General features: G+C 57.6%; 1 protein-coding gene across 1 annotated transcript in view; it reads left to right on the plus strand.

The window, feature by feature from the left end:
* The window catches only part of ITPR3 (inositol 1,4,5-trisphosphate receptor type 3), a 36,490-nt gene that overhangs the window by 16,612 nt on the left and 5,299 nt on the right, over positions 1-14,579 (plus strand). The window contains exons 15-49 of the mRNA XM_057423550.1: positions 56-217; positions 331-503; positions 613-732; positions 868-1,050; positions 1,135-1,386; positions 1,632-1,776; positions 1,940-2,087; positions 2,342-2,538; positions 2,681-2,810; positions 3,058-3,115; positions 3,324-3,489; positions 3,629-3,793; positions 3,994-4,062; positions 4,240-4,365; positions 4,497-4,619; positions 4,776-4,976; positions 5,292-5,543; positions 5,634-5,759; positions 6,033-6,158; positions 6,278-6,398; positions 7,085-7,269; positions 7,394-7,542; positions 7,697-7,805; positions 7,939-8,029; positions 8,264-8,433; positions 9,048-9,222; positions 9,308-9,492; positions 9,825-10,025; positions 10,408-10,518; positions 10,593-10,688; positions 10,916-11,017; positions 11,274-11,360; positions 11,988-12,098; positions 12,950-13,142; positions 14,045-14,170. Of these exons, the coding sequence (XP_057279533.1) occupies positions 56-217; positions 331-503; positions 613-732; positions 868-1,050; positions 1,135-1,386; positions 1,632-1,776; positions 1,940-2,087; positions 2,342-2,538; positions 2,681-2,810; positions 3,058-3,115; positions 3,324-3,489; positions 3,629-3,793; positions 3,994-4,062; positions 4,240-4,365; positions 4,497-4,619; positions 4,776-4,976; positions 5,292-5,543; positions 5,634-5,759; positions 6,033-6,158; positions 6,278-6,398; positions 7,085-7,269; positions 7,394-7,542; positions 7,697-7,805; positions 7,939-8,029; positions 8,264-8,433; positions 9,048-9,222; positions 9,308-9,492; positions 9,825-10,025; positions 10,408-10,518; positions 10,593-10,688; positions 10,916-11,017; positions 11,274-11,360; positions 11,988-12,098; positions 12,950-13,142; positions 14,045-14,170 (5,134 nt within the window). The remainder of the gene's footprint in view (positions 1-55; positions 218-330; positions 504-612; positions 733-867; positions 1,051-1,134; positions 1,387-1,631; positions 1,777-1,939; positions 2,088-2,341; positions 2,539-2,680; positions 2,811-3,057; positions 3,116-3,323; positions 3,490-3,628; positions 3,794-3,993; positions 4,063-4,239; positions 4,366-4,496; positions 4,620-4,775; positions 4,977-5,291; positions 5,544-5,633; positions 5,760-6,032; positions 6,159-6,277; positions 6,399-7,084; positions 7,270-7,393; positions 7,543-7,696; positions 7,806-7,938; positions 8,030-8,263; positions 8,434-9,047; positions 9,223-9,307; positions 9,493-9,824; positions 10,026-10,407; positions 10,519-10,592; positions 10,689-10,915; positions 11,018-11,273; positions 11,361-11,987; positions 12,099-12,949; positions 13,143-14,044; positions 14,171-14,579) is intronic.

Consider the following 14,579-nt stretch of genomic DNA (forward strand, 5'->3'; position numbering starts at 1 on the left):
ATAGGGGTGATGGTGTGGAGGGGACACAGCTCTCATCATCTCTGCTTTTGGGCAGATCTTTGGGATCCTGAAAGCTCCTTTCAAGGACAAGGGTGGGGAAGGACCCCTGGTGCGGCTGGAGGAGCTGTCGGACCAGAAGAACGCTCCCTACCAGTACATGTTCCGGCTGTGCTACCGCGTGCTCCGGCATTCCCAGGAGGACTATCGCAAGAACCAGGTACATGGGGGGTTATGGGGGGAGACCCCAGGGGCTGCTGAGGTCTTGGTGGTGGGGCATGGGGACATTGCCAAGCTCCAACACTGAGCCCTGTGCGCTCACCACCTCTCCAGGAGCACATTGCCAAGCAGTTTGGCATGATGCAGTCCCAGATCGGCTACGACATCCTCGCCGAGGACACCATCACGGCCCTGCTGCACAACAACCGCAAGCTGCTGGAGAAGCACATCACCAAGACGGAGGTGGAGACCTTCGTCAGCCTGGTGCGCAAGAACCGCGAGCCACGGTGCGTGTCCCAGGGGGCTGTGTGCTGCCTAATGGGTGGGATGTGCCATGGCCAGAGGTGGAGAGAGCCCCCAGGGAGCCGATTTCACATCGAGCCTTCTGCTCTGCAGGTTTCTGGACTACCTCTCGGACCTGTGTGTGTCCAACCACATCGCCATCCCCGTCACCCAGGAGCTGATCTGCAAGTGCGTGCTGGACTCAAAGAACAGTGACATCCTCATCAAAACAGAGTGAGTAGCCAAGGGCAGAGGTTTCCCACTTTCTGGGTCTGGTGCCTGTCCCTGCCTTGCACCAGTGCCCTGGTAAAACCCCATCACCTCCCTGTCCACGGGAGCATCTCTAGTTTTACCTCTTTTCCGTCCCAGGCTGAGGCCAGTGAAGGAGATGTCCCAGACCCATGAGTACCTGAGCATCGAGTACTCGGAGGAGGAGGTCTGGCTCACCTGGACAGACAAGAACAATGACCACCATGAGAAAAGCATCCGGCAGCTGGCACAGGAGGCCCGGGCTGGAAATGCCCATGATGAGAACGTCCTCAGCTACTACAGGTGATGATCCCGTGGCATCTTCTCTCCACGTGAAGGTGCAAGGCTTGCATGGCCTCACACCCTCTCCCCCTCATCCCTGCACAGGTACCAGCTGAAGCTCTTTGCCCGTATGTGCCTGGATCGCCAGTACCTGGCCATCAAGGAGATCTCCCAGCAGCTGGGTGTGGACCTGATCTTCCTCTGCATGGCAGATGAGATGCTGCCCTTCGATCTCCGGGCATCCTTCTGCCACCTCATGTTGCACGTGCACGTGGACAGGGACCCCCAGGAGCTGGTGATGCCTGTGAAGTTTGCACGGCTCTGGACGGAGATCCCCACAGCCATCACCATCAAAGAGTGAGACACGAGTGGGGCTCACAGCAGCTTTGAGGGACAGGGCAGAGGCCATCCAGTGTAGGGACTGGCTTGGCTTTAGCAGGGACTGGGAGGAGGGCATTTGTGGGGTGGCTTTGGTAGATCTCAGCCCTTGGAAGGAAGTGGGCTCCATCACAGTTGTGAGCATCACCTCTGCCTGCACAGTGTTCCTTCCAGGCAGGCTGTAAGGATCTCACCCAGCTTATCCCCATCGTCTCCATTCACAGCTATGACTCCAACCTCAACGTCTCACGTGACGACAAGAAGAACAAGTTTGCCAGCACCATGGAGTTTGTGGAGGACTACCTCAACAATGTGGTGAGCGAGGCCGTGCCCTTCGCCAACGAGGAGAAGAACAAGCTCACCTTCGAGGTGCGAGTCCCGACGGTGTCACTGGCACGTTGCGGGATGCAACAGGGTTTGGCAATGACTGCCTCTTGACGGGGTGGCCGTGCTGGCATCCCTCTCCTCGGGTTTGTGTCTTCTGCTCAGCCCCGAGCGCGGCGAGGGCTGGAGTTGCCTTGTCCTTCCCCAGGTCGTCAGCCTTGCCCACAACCTCATCTACTTCGGCTTCTACAGCTTCAGTGAGCTGCTGCGCCTGACGCGGACGCTGCTGGGCATCATTGACTGTGTCCAAAACCCCCAGCTGATGATGCAGGCGGTCTACAATGACGAGGTGACGGGTGAGTCCCTGCTCCATAACCAGCCATGGTCCTGCAGGAAGGTGTTTTCCATGGCTTGCCCAGTGCTTTCCAGTTTTGGCTGCCATGGAAGCTCTGCCTGGGTCTGACCTGGGAGACAGGAGGTGTTGAGCCCTCGGCCAGTCCCTCCTACTCATGCTCTGATTAACATCTGCAGCATTTTCCAGTCTAAATGGGTCCTTTTGTTGATCCCTTTCCGTCTGCATTAATTCTGCCCATTGCGGCTGCCTCTGCAGGGAAGAATGTGCGGAGGTCGATCCAGGGTGTTGGGCAGATGATGTCCACCATGGTGCTGAGCAGAAAACAGTCCATCTTCAGCCCCCCAAGCCTCAGTGCTGGGTCTGCCCCAGAGCAAGTGGACAGAGGGAGGAGCATTGAGAACGAGAACATTGTGGTGATGGAGACCAAGCTGAAGATCCTGGAGATCTTGCAGGTTGGAGCCGGTGGGGAGGGAGAAGCTTTGTGGACCTGAGGGATGGGGTGGTGTGGGGAAGACATGGTTTTCTGATGCAGAGGACAGCTCGCATGAGCAGGGCACTCACTTTTGCTTTCATCTTCTCCTTTGCTGCTGCCAGTTCATCCTGAATGTGCGGCTGGACTACAGGATTTCCTACCTGCTCTCTGTCTTCAAGAAGGAGTTTGTGGAGGTCTACCCCATGCAGGACAGCGCAGCCGATGGGACGGCTCCAGCCTTTGACTCCACAAGTAACTCTTCCACTTTGCTCCCGGTGCACCTTCAGCTCTGCAAACCCCGCAGGCTCGGGGGATGCAGGCGGTGGAGGTGATGGCTCCAGCAGCTCTCCACCGCTCCTGCAGATGGGATGAGGTGTCCCGTGTCCTTTATGGATGCTCGGAGCAGGGCCCAGGGAGCCGGGTTGGTTCCTGCAGGACTCTGCCATTGCACAGGGATCATGCTGGCCACCCCTTTCACCTCCCTTTCCTCTCCCTTCAGCCGCAGCCATGAACCTGGAGCGGATCGGCGAGCACGCAGAAGCCATGTTCGGTGTGGGGTGAGTCCCTGCCCCTCCGGTGCATAGTTAGCCTGGCCATAGGGCTCTTCCTCTCCTGTCCATACTGCCGAGGCTGAAGGCTGCAGGTGATGAGGAAGATGAGGCTCTAAAGGCTCATGCAGCTCTGCCCATCAGCCCCAAGGGGTGACTGCGTGCTTGCAAGCTCCCATGTGGCTGCTAACACCAAGCACTCTCGTCCTGGCTTCAGGAAGACAAGCAGCATGTTAGAGGTGGATGACGAGGGAGGGAGGATGTTTCTGCGAGTGCTGATCCACCTGACGATGCATGACTACCCACCGCTCATCTCCGGCTCCCTGCAGCTCCTCTTCAAGCACTTCAGCCAGAGGCAGGAGGTCTTGCACACCTTCAAACAGGTAACCCTTATGGGATGCTGCTCTGGAGCACCGCTAAGGCCATACATGTGGCTGGGGGTACAGGGCATGGGATGGGTCCTGGCCCCTTTCCTCTGGGGAGGAGGGGAATGGGGTTCATGCCCTGGGAATGTCGCTGCAGGTTCAGCTCCTGATCTCAGCCCAGGATGTTGAGAACTACAAAGTGATCAAGTCAGAGCTGGACAAACTCCGCACGATGGTGGAGAAATCGGAGCTCTGGGTGGACAAGAAGGGCAGCAGCAAAGGGGACAGCACGGTGGAGGGGAACAAGAAGGAGAAGAAGGAGGTGAGAGCCCTGAGCCAGACCCTGGGAACTGGAGGGGAGAGGACTGGGAGGTGGAAGTGCTGCTCACATCAGCCCAAGTCCTAACTCCTCTCAATGGGCCATGGCAGAGGAGGGTCATGGAGGGTCCCATGGGGCGTAGGTTTGCCCCAGGCTTTGGAGAGGTGCAGCGGGACCCTGATGCTGTTTCTGTCCCCTTGCAGCTTGCTGCTGATGAAGAGGTCATTGCTCCAGGAGAGAAGAGCAGTGAGAACTATCAGATAGTCAAAGGGGTGAGTGAGCCCAAGGCATGTCCCCAGGGCTGTCCTGGAGGCATGGCCAGTGGCATCTGCATGGGCTGGCAGGAGTGCATGGACACAAAGGGAAGGAGATTCCAAGCTCAGTGCTGGTGGCCATCTGGATGGGCTCCCAGGCTCAATTCCCCTCTGCCTTGGTCCTTCTCTCCTCAGATCCTGGAGAGGCTGAATAAGATGTGCGGGGTCGGAGAGCAAGTGCGCAAGAAGCAGCAGCGCCTTCTGAAGAACATGGATGCCCACAAAGTGATGCTGGATCTGCTGCAGATCCCTTATGAGAAGGTGGGTGGGGGCACAAGCTGGCTGGTCCTGAAGTGCCCAGGACAAGGAGTTGTGTCCTGCTGGTCAGCCTGATGCTGATGCTCTCCATCCCTCAATGGCTCTGGCTATGTCTGTTCTCTGCCCTCCCTCAGGGTGATGCCAAGATGATGGAGATCCTCAAGTTCACCCACCAGTTCCTGCAGAAGTTTTGTGCTGGCAATCAGGAAAACCAGGCCCTGCTGCACAAACACCTCAACCTGTTCCTGACCCCAGGGGTAAGGAGAGGGACCAAAGGGTGGTCGCAGGCAGCAAATTCAGCATCGCTCCTGGGGCTGGGAGCACGAGATACCAAAGCCAAGAGGAGGTGGTGGGAGAAGATGGAGGTTGTTCCTCACAACCCCTTGTCCTCACCCTGCTCCCTTGTCCCACAGCTCCTGGAGGCTGAGACGATGCAGCACATCTTCCTCAACAACTACCAGCTCTGCTCGGAGATCAACGAGACGGTGCCGCAGCACTTCATCCACTGCGTGGCCACGCACGGCCGCCACGTGCAGTACCTCGACTTCCTGCACACCATCATCAAGGCTGAGGGCAAGTACGTTAAGAAGTGCCAGGACATGATCATGACCGAGGTGAGCACCTCTCCCCCCAGCCTGTGGGGCATCAGCATGGGGTGGAGCAGGGTCTGGGTGCTGGGAGGTGCACGGTTGGCTTCTTCCTGGAGTAGGAAACATCTCCAGGAGCTTAATGCATGGTCTGAGAGCCAGTAACCAGTCTGGGGTCTCAGAAGCTGTGATTTTGGGTTTCGCTACAAATGCCTGCTTTTCCTTATAAATGCACCCATCCTTTTGCCCTTCCCCACTGCTGCTTCTCATCACCCTGTTTTGGCCTCGTGAGGTTTGTGACCCTCCTTCTCTGGAGCGGTGACCACTGACCCTTCCCTGCAGCTTACCAACGCTGGGGACGATGTGGTGGTCTTCTACAACGACAAGGCTTCGCTGGCTACCCTGCTGGAGATGATGACAGCAGCCAGGGATGGCGTGGAGGAGAACAGCCCGCTCATGTACCACATCTCACTGGTGGACCTGCTGGCTGCCTGCGCCGAGGGCAAGAACGTCTACACAGAGATCAAGTGCACGTCCCTGCTGCCCTTGGAGGACGTGGTGCGGGTGGTGACCCACGAGGACTGCATCACGGAGGTACAGGGCGCCCAGGGAGGAGGTGCCAGTGGCTTTGCACTGGTTGGCTTCTCCTGATGGTGTCCCTGCTCCCTCCCTCCCTCCTCGCAGGTGAAGATGGCCTATGTGAACTTCGTCAATCACTGCTATGTGGACACGGAGGTGGAGATGAAGGAGATCTACACCAGCAACCACATCTGGACTCTCTTTGAGAACTTCACCCTGGACATGGCCCGGGTGCGTGGGGAGCGTTGGGTGGGAGGGACACAGTGGCTGCTGTATTGGGTGGATGGGGAGAGGTTGATGCCGCTGGGGCATGGGCACCAGGGGGACTCCTGTACCTGCCACATGAGGGGATGGGGAGCAGCCAGGGCTCTCTGGTATAGACCCAGGAGCTGTGTCACCAGCCACATCCATCAGCAAGGTCCCAGCAGTGCTCTATGCCAGCAGCACCCAGCCAGGACACTTTGCTCACCCTGGTGCCATCATCATCCTCCCTTCTCCTTACAGATGTGCAAGAAGCGAGAGAAACGCCTGCCAGACCCTACCCTGGAGAAGTACGTGCTGACGGTGGTGCTGGACACCATCAATGCCTTCTTCAGCTCCCCCTTCTCGGAGAACAGCACCTCACTGCAGGTAATAAGGTGCTGCATGGGTAGGACATGGGTGGGGGAGGAAAGCAGCTCATTGAGGCCCTTGAAACAAGGTCTGGCCACACACTGCACTGATAGATACCTGCCTGCTCTCTCCTTCAGACCCACCAGACCATTGTGGTGCAGCTTCTCCAGTCCACCATGAGGCTGCTGGAGTGCCCCTGGCTGCAGCAGCAGCACAAGAGCTCGGTGGAGGCCTGCATCCGCACACTGGCCATGGTCGGTAAGGAGCCAGAGTGGTCCTGCGTTCCCCATCCACCGAGCAGGAGGATGCAGCACCCTCGGCTGCCTCAGCTCCAGCAGCGAGCAAGAGCCAGCATCCCTCCCGTGGGTCTTGGCAGGGACAGCAGTGGGAGGCTGCCAGCCGGGAATGGGGAGGTTTGGCTCCAGGAATGTGCTACATCTCCAGGCCTGAGCAGGGTGGCTTGGGGATAGCTGGAGCCTGGGCTTGGCTGGGAGATCCCTGCTGATGAAGGGCCTGGAAATAAACCCAGCGTTTATGGTTTTCCTCACCAGGACTTTGCCCTCAGCCTGACTCAGGAGCAGGGCTGTCAGCACTGAGTCACCCTGTGGAAAGGATTGCTCGTGGTTAGCGCTGGGTGGGGATTTCCCTCTGTAATCTGAGGCCGGGCGCTTACAGCATCTCCATGCTGGGCTTTCCCAACCAAAAAGTGGAGGTGGTGCCTCTCTCCATCCTACATCTGACCTGCGGGCACTGTGGTGCTGCAGCGGGGAGGGATGGATGGATGGAAACACCCCACCCCTCGCTAGGCTGGAGGAGTTCACTCTTGCACTGAACCCAAATCTCTGCTGCAAGTGAAGAGCTGGTGAAGAGGTGTCTGGCCCAAGGCAGCGTGTGAGGGCGAGATGGGTCATGGCTATCCCCAACCCTGGCTCTGTCTCCCGCAGCCAAGAGCCGCTCCATCGCTCTGCCCATGGACCTGGATGCCCACGTCAGCTCCCTGCTCAACAGCAGCTCCACCAGCACCGTGCAGAGGAACACGTCCAGCTACAAGGCGGCCACACGGAGCTTCCCCCGCGTCTCCACCACCCCCAACCAGTGGGACTACAAGAACATCATAGAGAAGCTGCAGGTATGGGACTGCCGGAGCAGGTCGCGTGGCTCAGTGCATGGTGCTGGCGTTGCAGGGGTCCCTCTCCCGTGCTCGTGTCTCCTAGGCACGCATTGGCCCTAAAGGTGTGTGCTGTGACTTGTAGGACATCATCAACGCCCTGGAGGATCGCTTGAAGCCGCTGGTGGAGGCCGAGCTCTCTGTCCTGGTGGATGTGCTCCATCGGCCAGAGCTGCTTTTCATGGAGGGGACGGAGGCGTTTCAGCGGTGCGAGAGCGGAGGGTTCCTGTCCAAGTGAGGATGCTTTGGAATTGCTGGGGGTACTGGGGAGGGCTGGAGACCTTCATCCTTTCGGGGGTGTCCATCCCGGTGTGTGCCTGCAGCCTGGAGGGGTGGTGGGGACCCCCATGTCCTTCTCAGCTGTGTGATGGTGGCTCTGTTGTGCCAGGCTGGTGCAGCACACCAAGGACCTCATGGAGACGGAGGAGAAGCTGTGTATCAAGGTGCTGAGGACACTGCAGCAGATGCTGGTGAAGAGGAACAAGTACGGCGAGAGGGTGAGCACTGTGGTCCCGTGGCACGTCCTCAGCCATGCTCCCTGTCAGTGCAGCTTCCAGGGTGCTCAGCCACCTCCTGCTCTGGTGCTGGCCCTGCCGCTGGGACACTTGGGATGTGCGTTTATCTTGGCAGGGCAACCTGCTGCGGAAAATGCTGCTTAACAACTACCTGCAGAACAAGAAATCCAGCTCCAAAGGGGAAATCATGGATGCTGCTGGGGCAGGTGAGTGCCCCTCTCCTGTGCATTCCCTGCCTCTCTGTGCTGCTCGCACACACCTTGAATCCCCCGCTCCCGAGCCAGGGTGGGATCAGGTCTGTAGCAGGTTGCCATGCCCCCACCTCCATGGGAGTAGAAGATGATGAAGGGATGGGGCTGCGATGCCCCTGGCAGTGATTTAGCTGTGCTTGTTCTCCTGCGCTTCCACAGCATCACATCCATCCGTGTCCTCTCATGCAGGAGGAGACCAGGACTGGTCCGCTATCGCTGCCGTCCAGTGCCGCCTGGACCGAGAAGGGGCCACCAAGTTGGTGGCTGACCTCATCATGAACACCAAGAACGAGAAGATCTTCCAGGAGAGCATCCTGCTTGCCATCCGGCTGCTGGACGGAGGCAACACCGAGATCCAGGTACCGAGCCCTGGGTGGCGCGGTGGGTACCGGTCCCAGCGGTGAGCACCATGGATTGATGTAGGAGGATCGCAGCGCTTGGAAGATGCGCGCACGGGGCAGCCACGGCTCTGTGCTGGCCCCTGTGCTTTGCATGTGTTTGGTGGCCGTGCAGAGGAGGAACTGCGGAGATGGGCCTGGTTTTGAGTTTTCCGGCTCCGTGACTGGCTGGGGAGAAGGGGCAGGTTGTTGCAGGGTGTTTCTGGAGCGGTGCTGATGCCCTCTGCCGGGTACTGCTGCAATGGCTCCGGGCTGCAGCTCTGGGTGATGACTTGTGGGTTGGTCGGATTGATTTATCACAGGGAAGCTGAGAAATTGGCCATGCAGAGAAGCAGTGGGGTTCCAATGCTGGAGCTGCTGTGATTGCTGCTTGCTCTGTCCATAGGGTATAAGGGGAGCACAGCAGCAGGGAACCATCACAATCCAAGAGGACTGTGATGTCCAGGGCTGTTGCATGGAAATAAACCTTATCTTGGATGAGGTCTTCAGTGCTGGAGACCACCAAAGCAGAGGGGCAGGCAGGGGCAGTTTGGAGCCCATGATGGAGACGTGAATGAGTGCCCTCCCTCCTCCAGAAATCCTTTTACAACCTCATGACCAGTGACAAGAAGTCTGAGAAGTTCTTCAAGGTCTTGCATGACCGGATGAAGAAGGCACAGCAGGAGACCAAGTCTACGGTGTCTGTGAACATGAGTGACATCGGGAACAAGCCCCGTGAGGACAAAGATGAGCCTGACCCTGGCACCAAAGGTATGGATGGGGCCACATCCCCTTGGAGAGCCAGTGTCTGTCTCATTGGATAGCCTGATGCAAACGAGCTTGGGTTGCCCTCTAGGACGAGGAGACACGTTCCTGATGCCCGGCACCCCATCCCGCTACCCGATGGCCATGGGGTTTCGGAAGGGCCATGACACTGGGGAGCAAGGCCAGAACAACGAGATGGGGGTGACAGTCCTGATCATGGAGCCCATCCTGCGATTCCTGCAACTGCTCTGTGAGAACCACAACCGGGACCTGCAGGTTGGTTATGGGGTGCTGGGGATCAGGACATGGGACTGGGGTCTGGGCTCTGCCCCACTTTGGTCCAGGGCGGCACCAGCCACTCCGTGCCTCAGTTTCCCCATCTGCAAAGGCTCCATCCCTAATGGATGACTTCTGGTGGTGTGGAAGGCGCTGTGCATGGCACAGCTGTGTCTGTAGGGCCGAGTGCTGCTCTCAGAGGTCTGGATGTTAACAGGGGCAGCCCCAACCCATTGAGCTGCAGCTGGAGGGGGTGTCAGGGGAGGGAGCAGGACTGGACCCCCCCCAGATTGGTGCTGCTCAGTCCCATAACGACAGGCTTTGCTCGGCAGAACTTCCTCCGGTGCCAGAACAACAAAACCAACTACAACCTGGTGTGTGAGACCCTGCAGTTCCTGGACATCATGTGTGGCAGCACCACGGGCGGGCTGGGGCTGCTGGGCCTCTACATCAACGAGTACAACGTGGCCCTCATCACCCAGACCCTGGAGACCCTGACCGAGTACTGCCAAGGGCCCTGCCATGAGAACCAGGTCTGTGGGTATCCCTGCAGCTCCGGGTCATTCCCGGCATGCCTGGGGTGTTTCACCCCTGATCTGGGATTCCTTAGGGAGGATTTGGGGTGAACGGGTGGGAAAGCAGCAGGGACAGGGGCAGGTTTTGGTTTCAGGATGTGAACAGGAGCAGGACATGGGCAGCAGAGGATGCCGGGGTGCATGGTGATGATGCGGGTTTATGGGCTACTGCTTGGCCAGATAATAGTGATGCAAATGGGGGTTAAATAATTTAGTGGTGCAAACAGGGCCTTTTCCAGGGAGGGAAACGGGGCAGGGTCAGTGCTGTAGGCACGGCACCATCTCAGACCTGGGCAGATTGACAGCATCCATGGGCTTCCACATTGCATTGCTCCTGCAGAGCTGCATCGTGACCCACGAGTCCAATGGGATCGATATCATCACAGCCCTCATCCTAAATGACATCAGCCCCCTTTGCAAGTACCGCATGGACCTGGTCCTGCAGCTGAAGGTAGGCAGAGCCTCGGGGTACATGCACGTGCATCCCTGTGTGGGCACCCTTCAGCAGGGGCTTCTCCTCGGCAGGACAACGCCTCCAAGCTCCTCCTGGCCCTCATGGAGAGCAGACACGACAGCGAGAACGCCGAGCGGATCCTCATCAGCCTCCGCCCGCAGGAACTGGTAAGGGCTGACAATGAAACACCCCCAGGCTGCCCCCCCATTGCTGGAGCTCTTCTCCCTTGCAGGTCCTGGTGCAGTTTCTGGTTTGAAGCCAGTAAGCATCTCCTCTGCCATGCTGCTGCTCACTGCCAGCTGCACAAGCATCCTTGCCTAATGGTCTTCCCAGAGCCCTTTGGTGCCAGGGGAGGAAAACGAGGCAAGCCCGTTGTGCCTGTGCTGCCTTCCAGGTGGATGTCATTAAGAAGGCCTATCTGCAGGAGGAGGAGTGTGAGAACGCCGAGGTTTCCCCCCGGGAAGTTGGCCACAACATTTATATCCTGGCGCTGCAGGTACCGAGCTGTGACAGCAGGGCCCATGGGGCTCCCCATGGGGCTCTGGGCTCCCACTCACTGACTGCACGTTTCTGTCTGTTGACACCTCCTCTGGCCATGCTGGCTCCTTGGGGAGCCGTGGCTGGGAGATGAACTTTGGCTCCTATGGGAAGCCCTGGGCTCACCGGCTGCCCGCTCCCCTGCGCATCCCATGTCCCGTGCCCGTGTTCACAGCCAGCCCCTGCTCACCCAGCTATCGCTGTCCCTCTTCCAGCTGTCCCGGCACAACAAGTCCCTGCAGCAGCTCCTGAAGCCGGTGAAGCGAATCCAGGAGGAAGAGGAGGAGGGCATCTCATCCATGGTATGGAAAAGCCTCGGGAATGGAGGCAGAGCCCCTCTGAGCTACCCTGACAGGAGACTGCCAAGAGCCTCCCACCCCTGCTGAGCCACCCTGGGTTGTGTTGGTTAAGATCTGATGGAGTTTGGTATCCCCCAGCAGGACTAAAGGCACACAAACTTAGCAGTGCCCTTGCAGCTGAAGCTGCAAGTCTAAAGGCAGTGCACTAAGCCCTGTCTATGGGGCTCAGCCACGGGGTGATATCCAGCTTGCTGGTGGCACTGGTGGGGTCCTGCTGGCACCCACTTTCTCCCCTTCCCTTCAGAAGAGGAAAGGCTGAGTCCTTTGCTGTCGTTTCTTGCCTATCTACCTTAGATCCCAAATGAGATTCAGCAGTAATATGATTTCCCTGGGGTTTTATGGGCATTGGTTTGTAATTTGTGGGTTAGCAGAGTTTGGATGTAATTACTGCAGGGAATTGAATGTCTGTCACCTCGGGGAGGGCTTGTGCCCCTTTAGAGAAGCTTTAATTCATTTGCTTTCCCCTGAAACCTCATCAGCTTTGGTAGATTCCGAGGAACACAGCATCGGAGCTGGAGCTGGCTCCTCGGCTGGGGCCACGCTCATCCTCTCTCCTCTCCCACATCCCAGCTCAGCCTAAATAACAAGCAGCTGACGCAGATGCTGAAGTCGTCGGCCCCTGTGCAGGAGGAAGAGGAGGATCCACTGGCCTATTATGAGAAACACACATCCCAGATTGAGGCAAGGCCCTTTGGCTGTTGGGTTATCGATGTGCGTGTGGCTGGTGAGCCCCATGTGTGCTCTGGCTGCCTTGTGCCAGTTGCTTTGCACTGGGAGCCTTCCCATCCCTGTGCCAGCAAAGCAGCAGACGGGGTCTTTGCTCTGCAGAGCTGAAGGCGAAGCAGAGGCTGTGAGGAGCTGAGGGAACAAACTGTGCCTGGATCCTTCCTTCTGCCCCCAGCAGCAGCAGGATGCAGCCAATGCAGCAGCCCCATCCTTGCGTGTTGGCGTGGATCCCCTCGCAGATGGGCCAGGAAGGGTTCACGGTGTCCCAGCTTCCCTCCAGCACAGCCAGGGCTGCCTCTGCTGGGCTCATGTGTAGCGTTATGGACACGATGGGTCCATATTGTAGTGTTATATGTAGTGTTATGGTGTCCCAGCTTCCCTCCAGCACAGCCTGGGCTGCCTCTACTGGGTCCATTTGTTGTGTTATGGACACGATGGGTCCATATTGTAGTGTTATATGTAGTGTTATGGTGTCCCAGCTTCCCTCCAGCACAGCCAGGACTTCGTCTGCTGGGTCCATGTGTAGTGTTATGGACAATAGGGATCCATATTGTAGTGTTATGGACAATAGGGGTCCATATTGTAGTGTTATATGTAGGGTTATGGTATCCCAGCTTCCCTCCAGCACAGCCAGGGCTGCCTCTGCTGGGTCCATGTGTAGTGTTATGGAGGGGTGGCCGGTAGCATTTGGATCCTGATGCAGTGGGAGGGAAGAGGAGACGGCACAGCAGGGTCTAGGAAAGAGGAAACTGAAGCATGGCAGGAGCAGGACCTGACGCAGCCCCCCCCTTGCCTGCTTCCTGCAGATCGTGCGCCTGGACCGCAGCATGGAGCAGATAATCTTCCCGGTGCCTGGCATCTGCGAGTTCCTCACCAAGGAGACCAAGTACCGGCTCTTCACCACCACGGAGCAGGACGAGCAGGGCAGCAAAGTCAGTGACTTCTTCGACCAGTCGTCCTTCCTGCACAACGAGATGGAATGGCAGAAGAAACTGCGCAGTAAGAGCAAAGCAGAGCTTGCCCTGCGGCTCCCCAGCCAGCGCGGCGCTTCCAATAGCCCCTGCTGTGGAACCGGGGGCCAGCCCCACCTTTGGAAGGGCTGGAAATCACATCTCGGAGCTCCACGTGCTCTGTAGAGCACAACCCACGTGGCAGTGTGCAGGGAGTGGAGGTTCACTGAGATCCCAGGGGTGGATTCCCTCCATGCCTGTTAGCGCAGTTCCTTGGTAGTGTGAAATGCATCTTGGAGCACATTCCCTGGGATTTCCCCCTGGAAAACCCTCTCTTCATTTGTGTTCAGTTGCCTTCTCCTAAGCCAGGATCTAGTGGCTGCATATGGGAAATGAAACCTGGTTTTCTGCACCCTGCAGGCCTGGTTAGGTGCTTTCAGGGCCGCATGGAGACGGAAATCCGGGATTAAAATAACAGGAGCTCAATGGAGTCACACTATAAATCCTGTGATGCCGCTAAGGAGGAGCGTAGCAGCTCCGAAAACACTCGCAGGTCCAGTCAAAACTATCTCAGGAATTCAGCAGGAAACAAGTTCCCAGCTTGGATGGGAAATTGTTGGCTGGGTCTCCTGGGAGCGAGCACCAGCATTGAAAACACAAAGGCACTGTTGTTGTGCAGGACGTCAGGGGTGGGAGATGGGGAGGAGGGAGAGGAGGAGGATGGAGCTGAGTTGATTCCAAGGTGCCAGAGCAGGTCAAAGGGCTGAGAAGGCAAGAACCATGAGCAGTACCTCTGTGAAGCTCCTATTCCAGCACACGAGGGAGGTTATGTTCATGTTTGGAAGGATGTGGGGGGGCCAGGGTCCCTGCGGCAAAGCCTTTGGGATGGCTGGGAGCACGAAGCCTGGCACGAGGCTGGCTGAGATTGGTGTCTGCCTCCTCTCCCTCCAGGCATGCCGCTGATGTACTGGTTCTCCCGCAGAATGACGCTCTGGGGGAGCATTTCCTTCAACCTGGCTGTCTTCATCAACATAATCATTGCTTTCTTCTACCCCTATGTTGAAGCCACTTCCATGGGTAAGTGCCCCAGCAAATGCTGCTCCTCAAGGAGGAAGAGAAAGAGGACCTGCATATGCAGAAGACCGGCCCCCTTACCTGTACTTCCATACCCTCCGTCTCCTTTTGACTCCTAAAGCCCTGAGTTCTTTCTGCTGGAAGGGATTGAGTCAAGATTCCAGTTCCCAGCCCTCCCACTGCTTCCTTCTTAGGGAAAAGTCTTTTCCCTGGGCTGTGCTGTCCCATTTGTAAAATGGGGAAGCAATGACAGAGATGTGCCTGCTGCCAGGCAAAGCCTCCCTCATTTACAGCGGTGTTGAGATCTCACATAAAAGATGTTAGAAAAACGTTATCAGTAAGAAAATCTTAATCAATAGCGGTCCTTGCAGTCAAGCATCATTTATCTTTCACCCCTCTGAGCATCAGCACA

The sequence above is a fragment of the Pezoporus wallicus genome, unplaced genomic scaffold (genome assembly GCF_028554395.1).
Source record: "Pezoporus wallicus isolate ANWC-B61680 ecotype Strahan unplaced genomic scaffold, APGP_CSIRO_Pwel_v1 contig_13071, whole genome shotgun sequence".
NCBI classification, from domain to species: Eukaryota; Metazoa; Chordata; class Aves; order Psittaciformes; family Psittacidae; genus Pezoporus; species Pezoporus wallicus.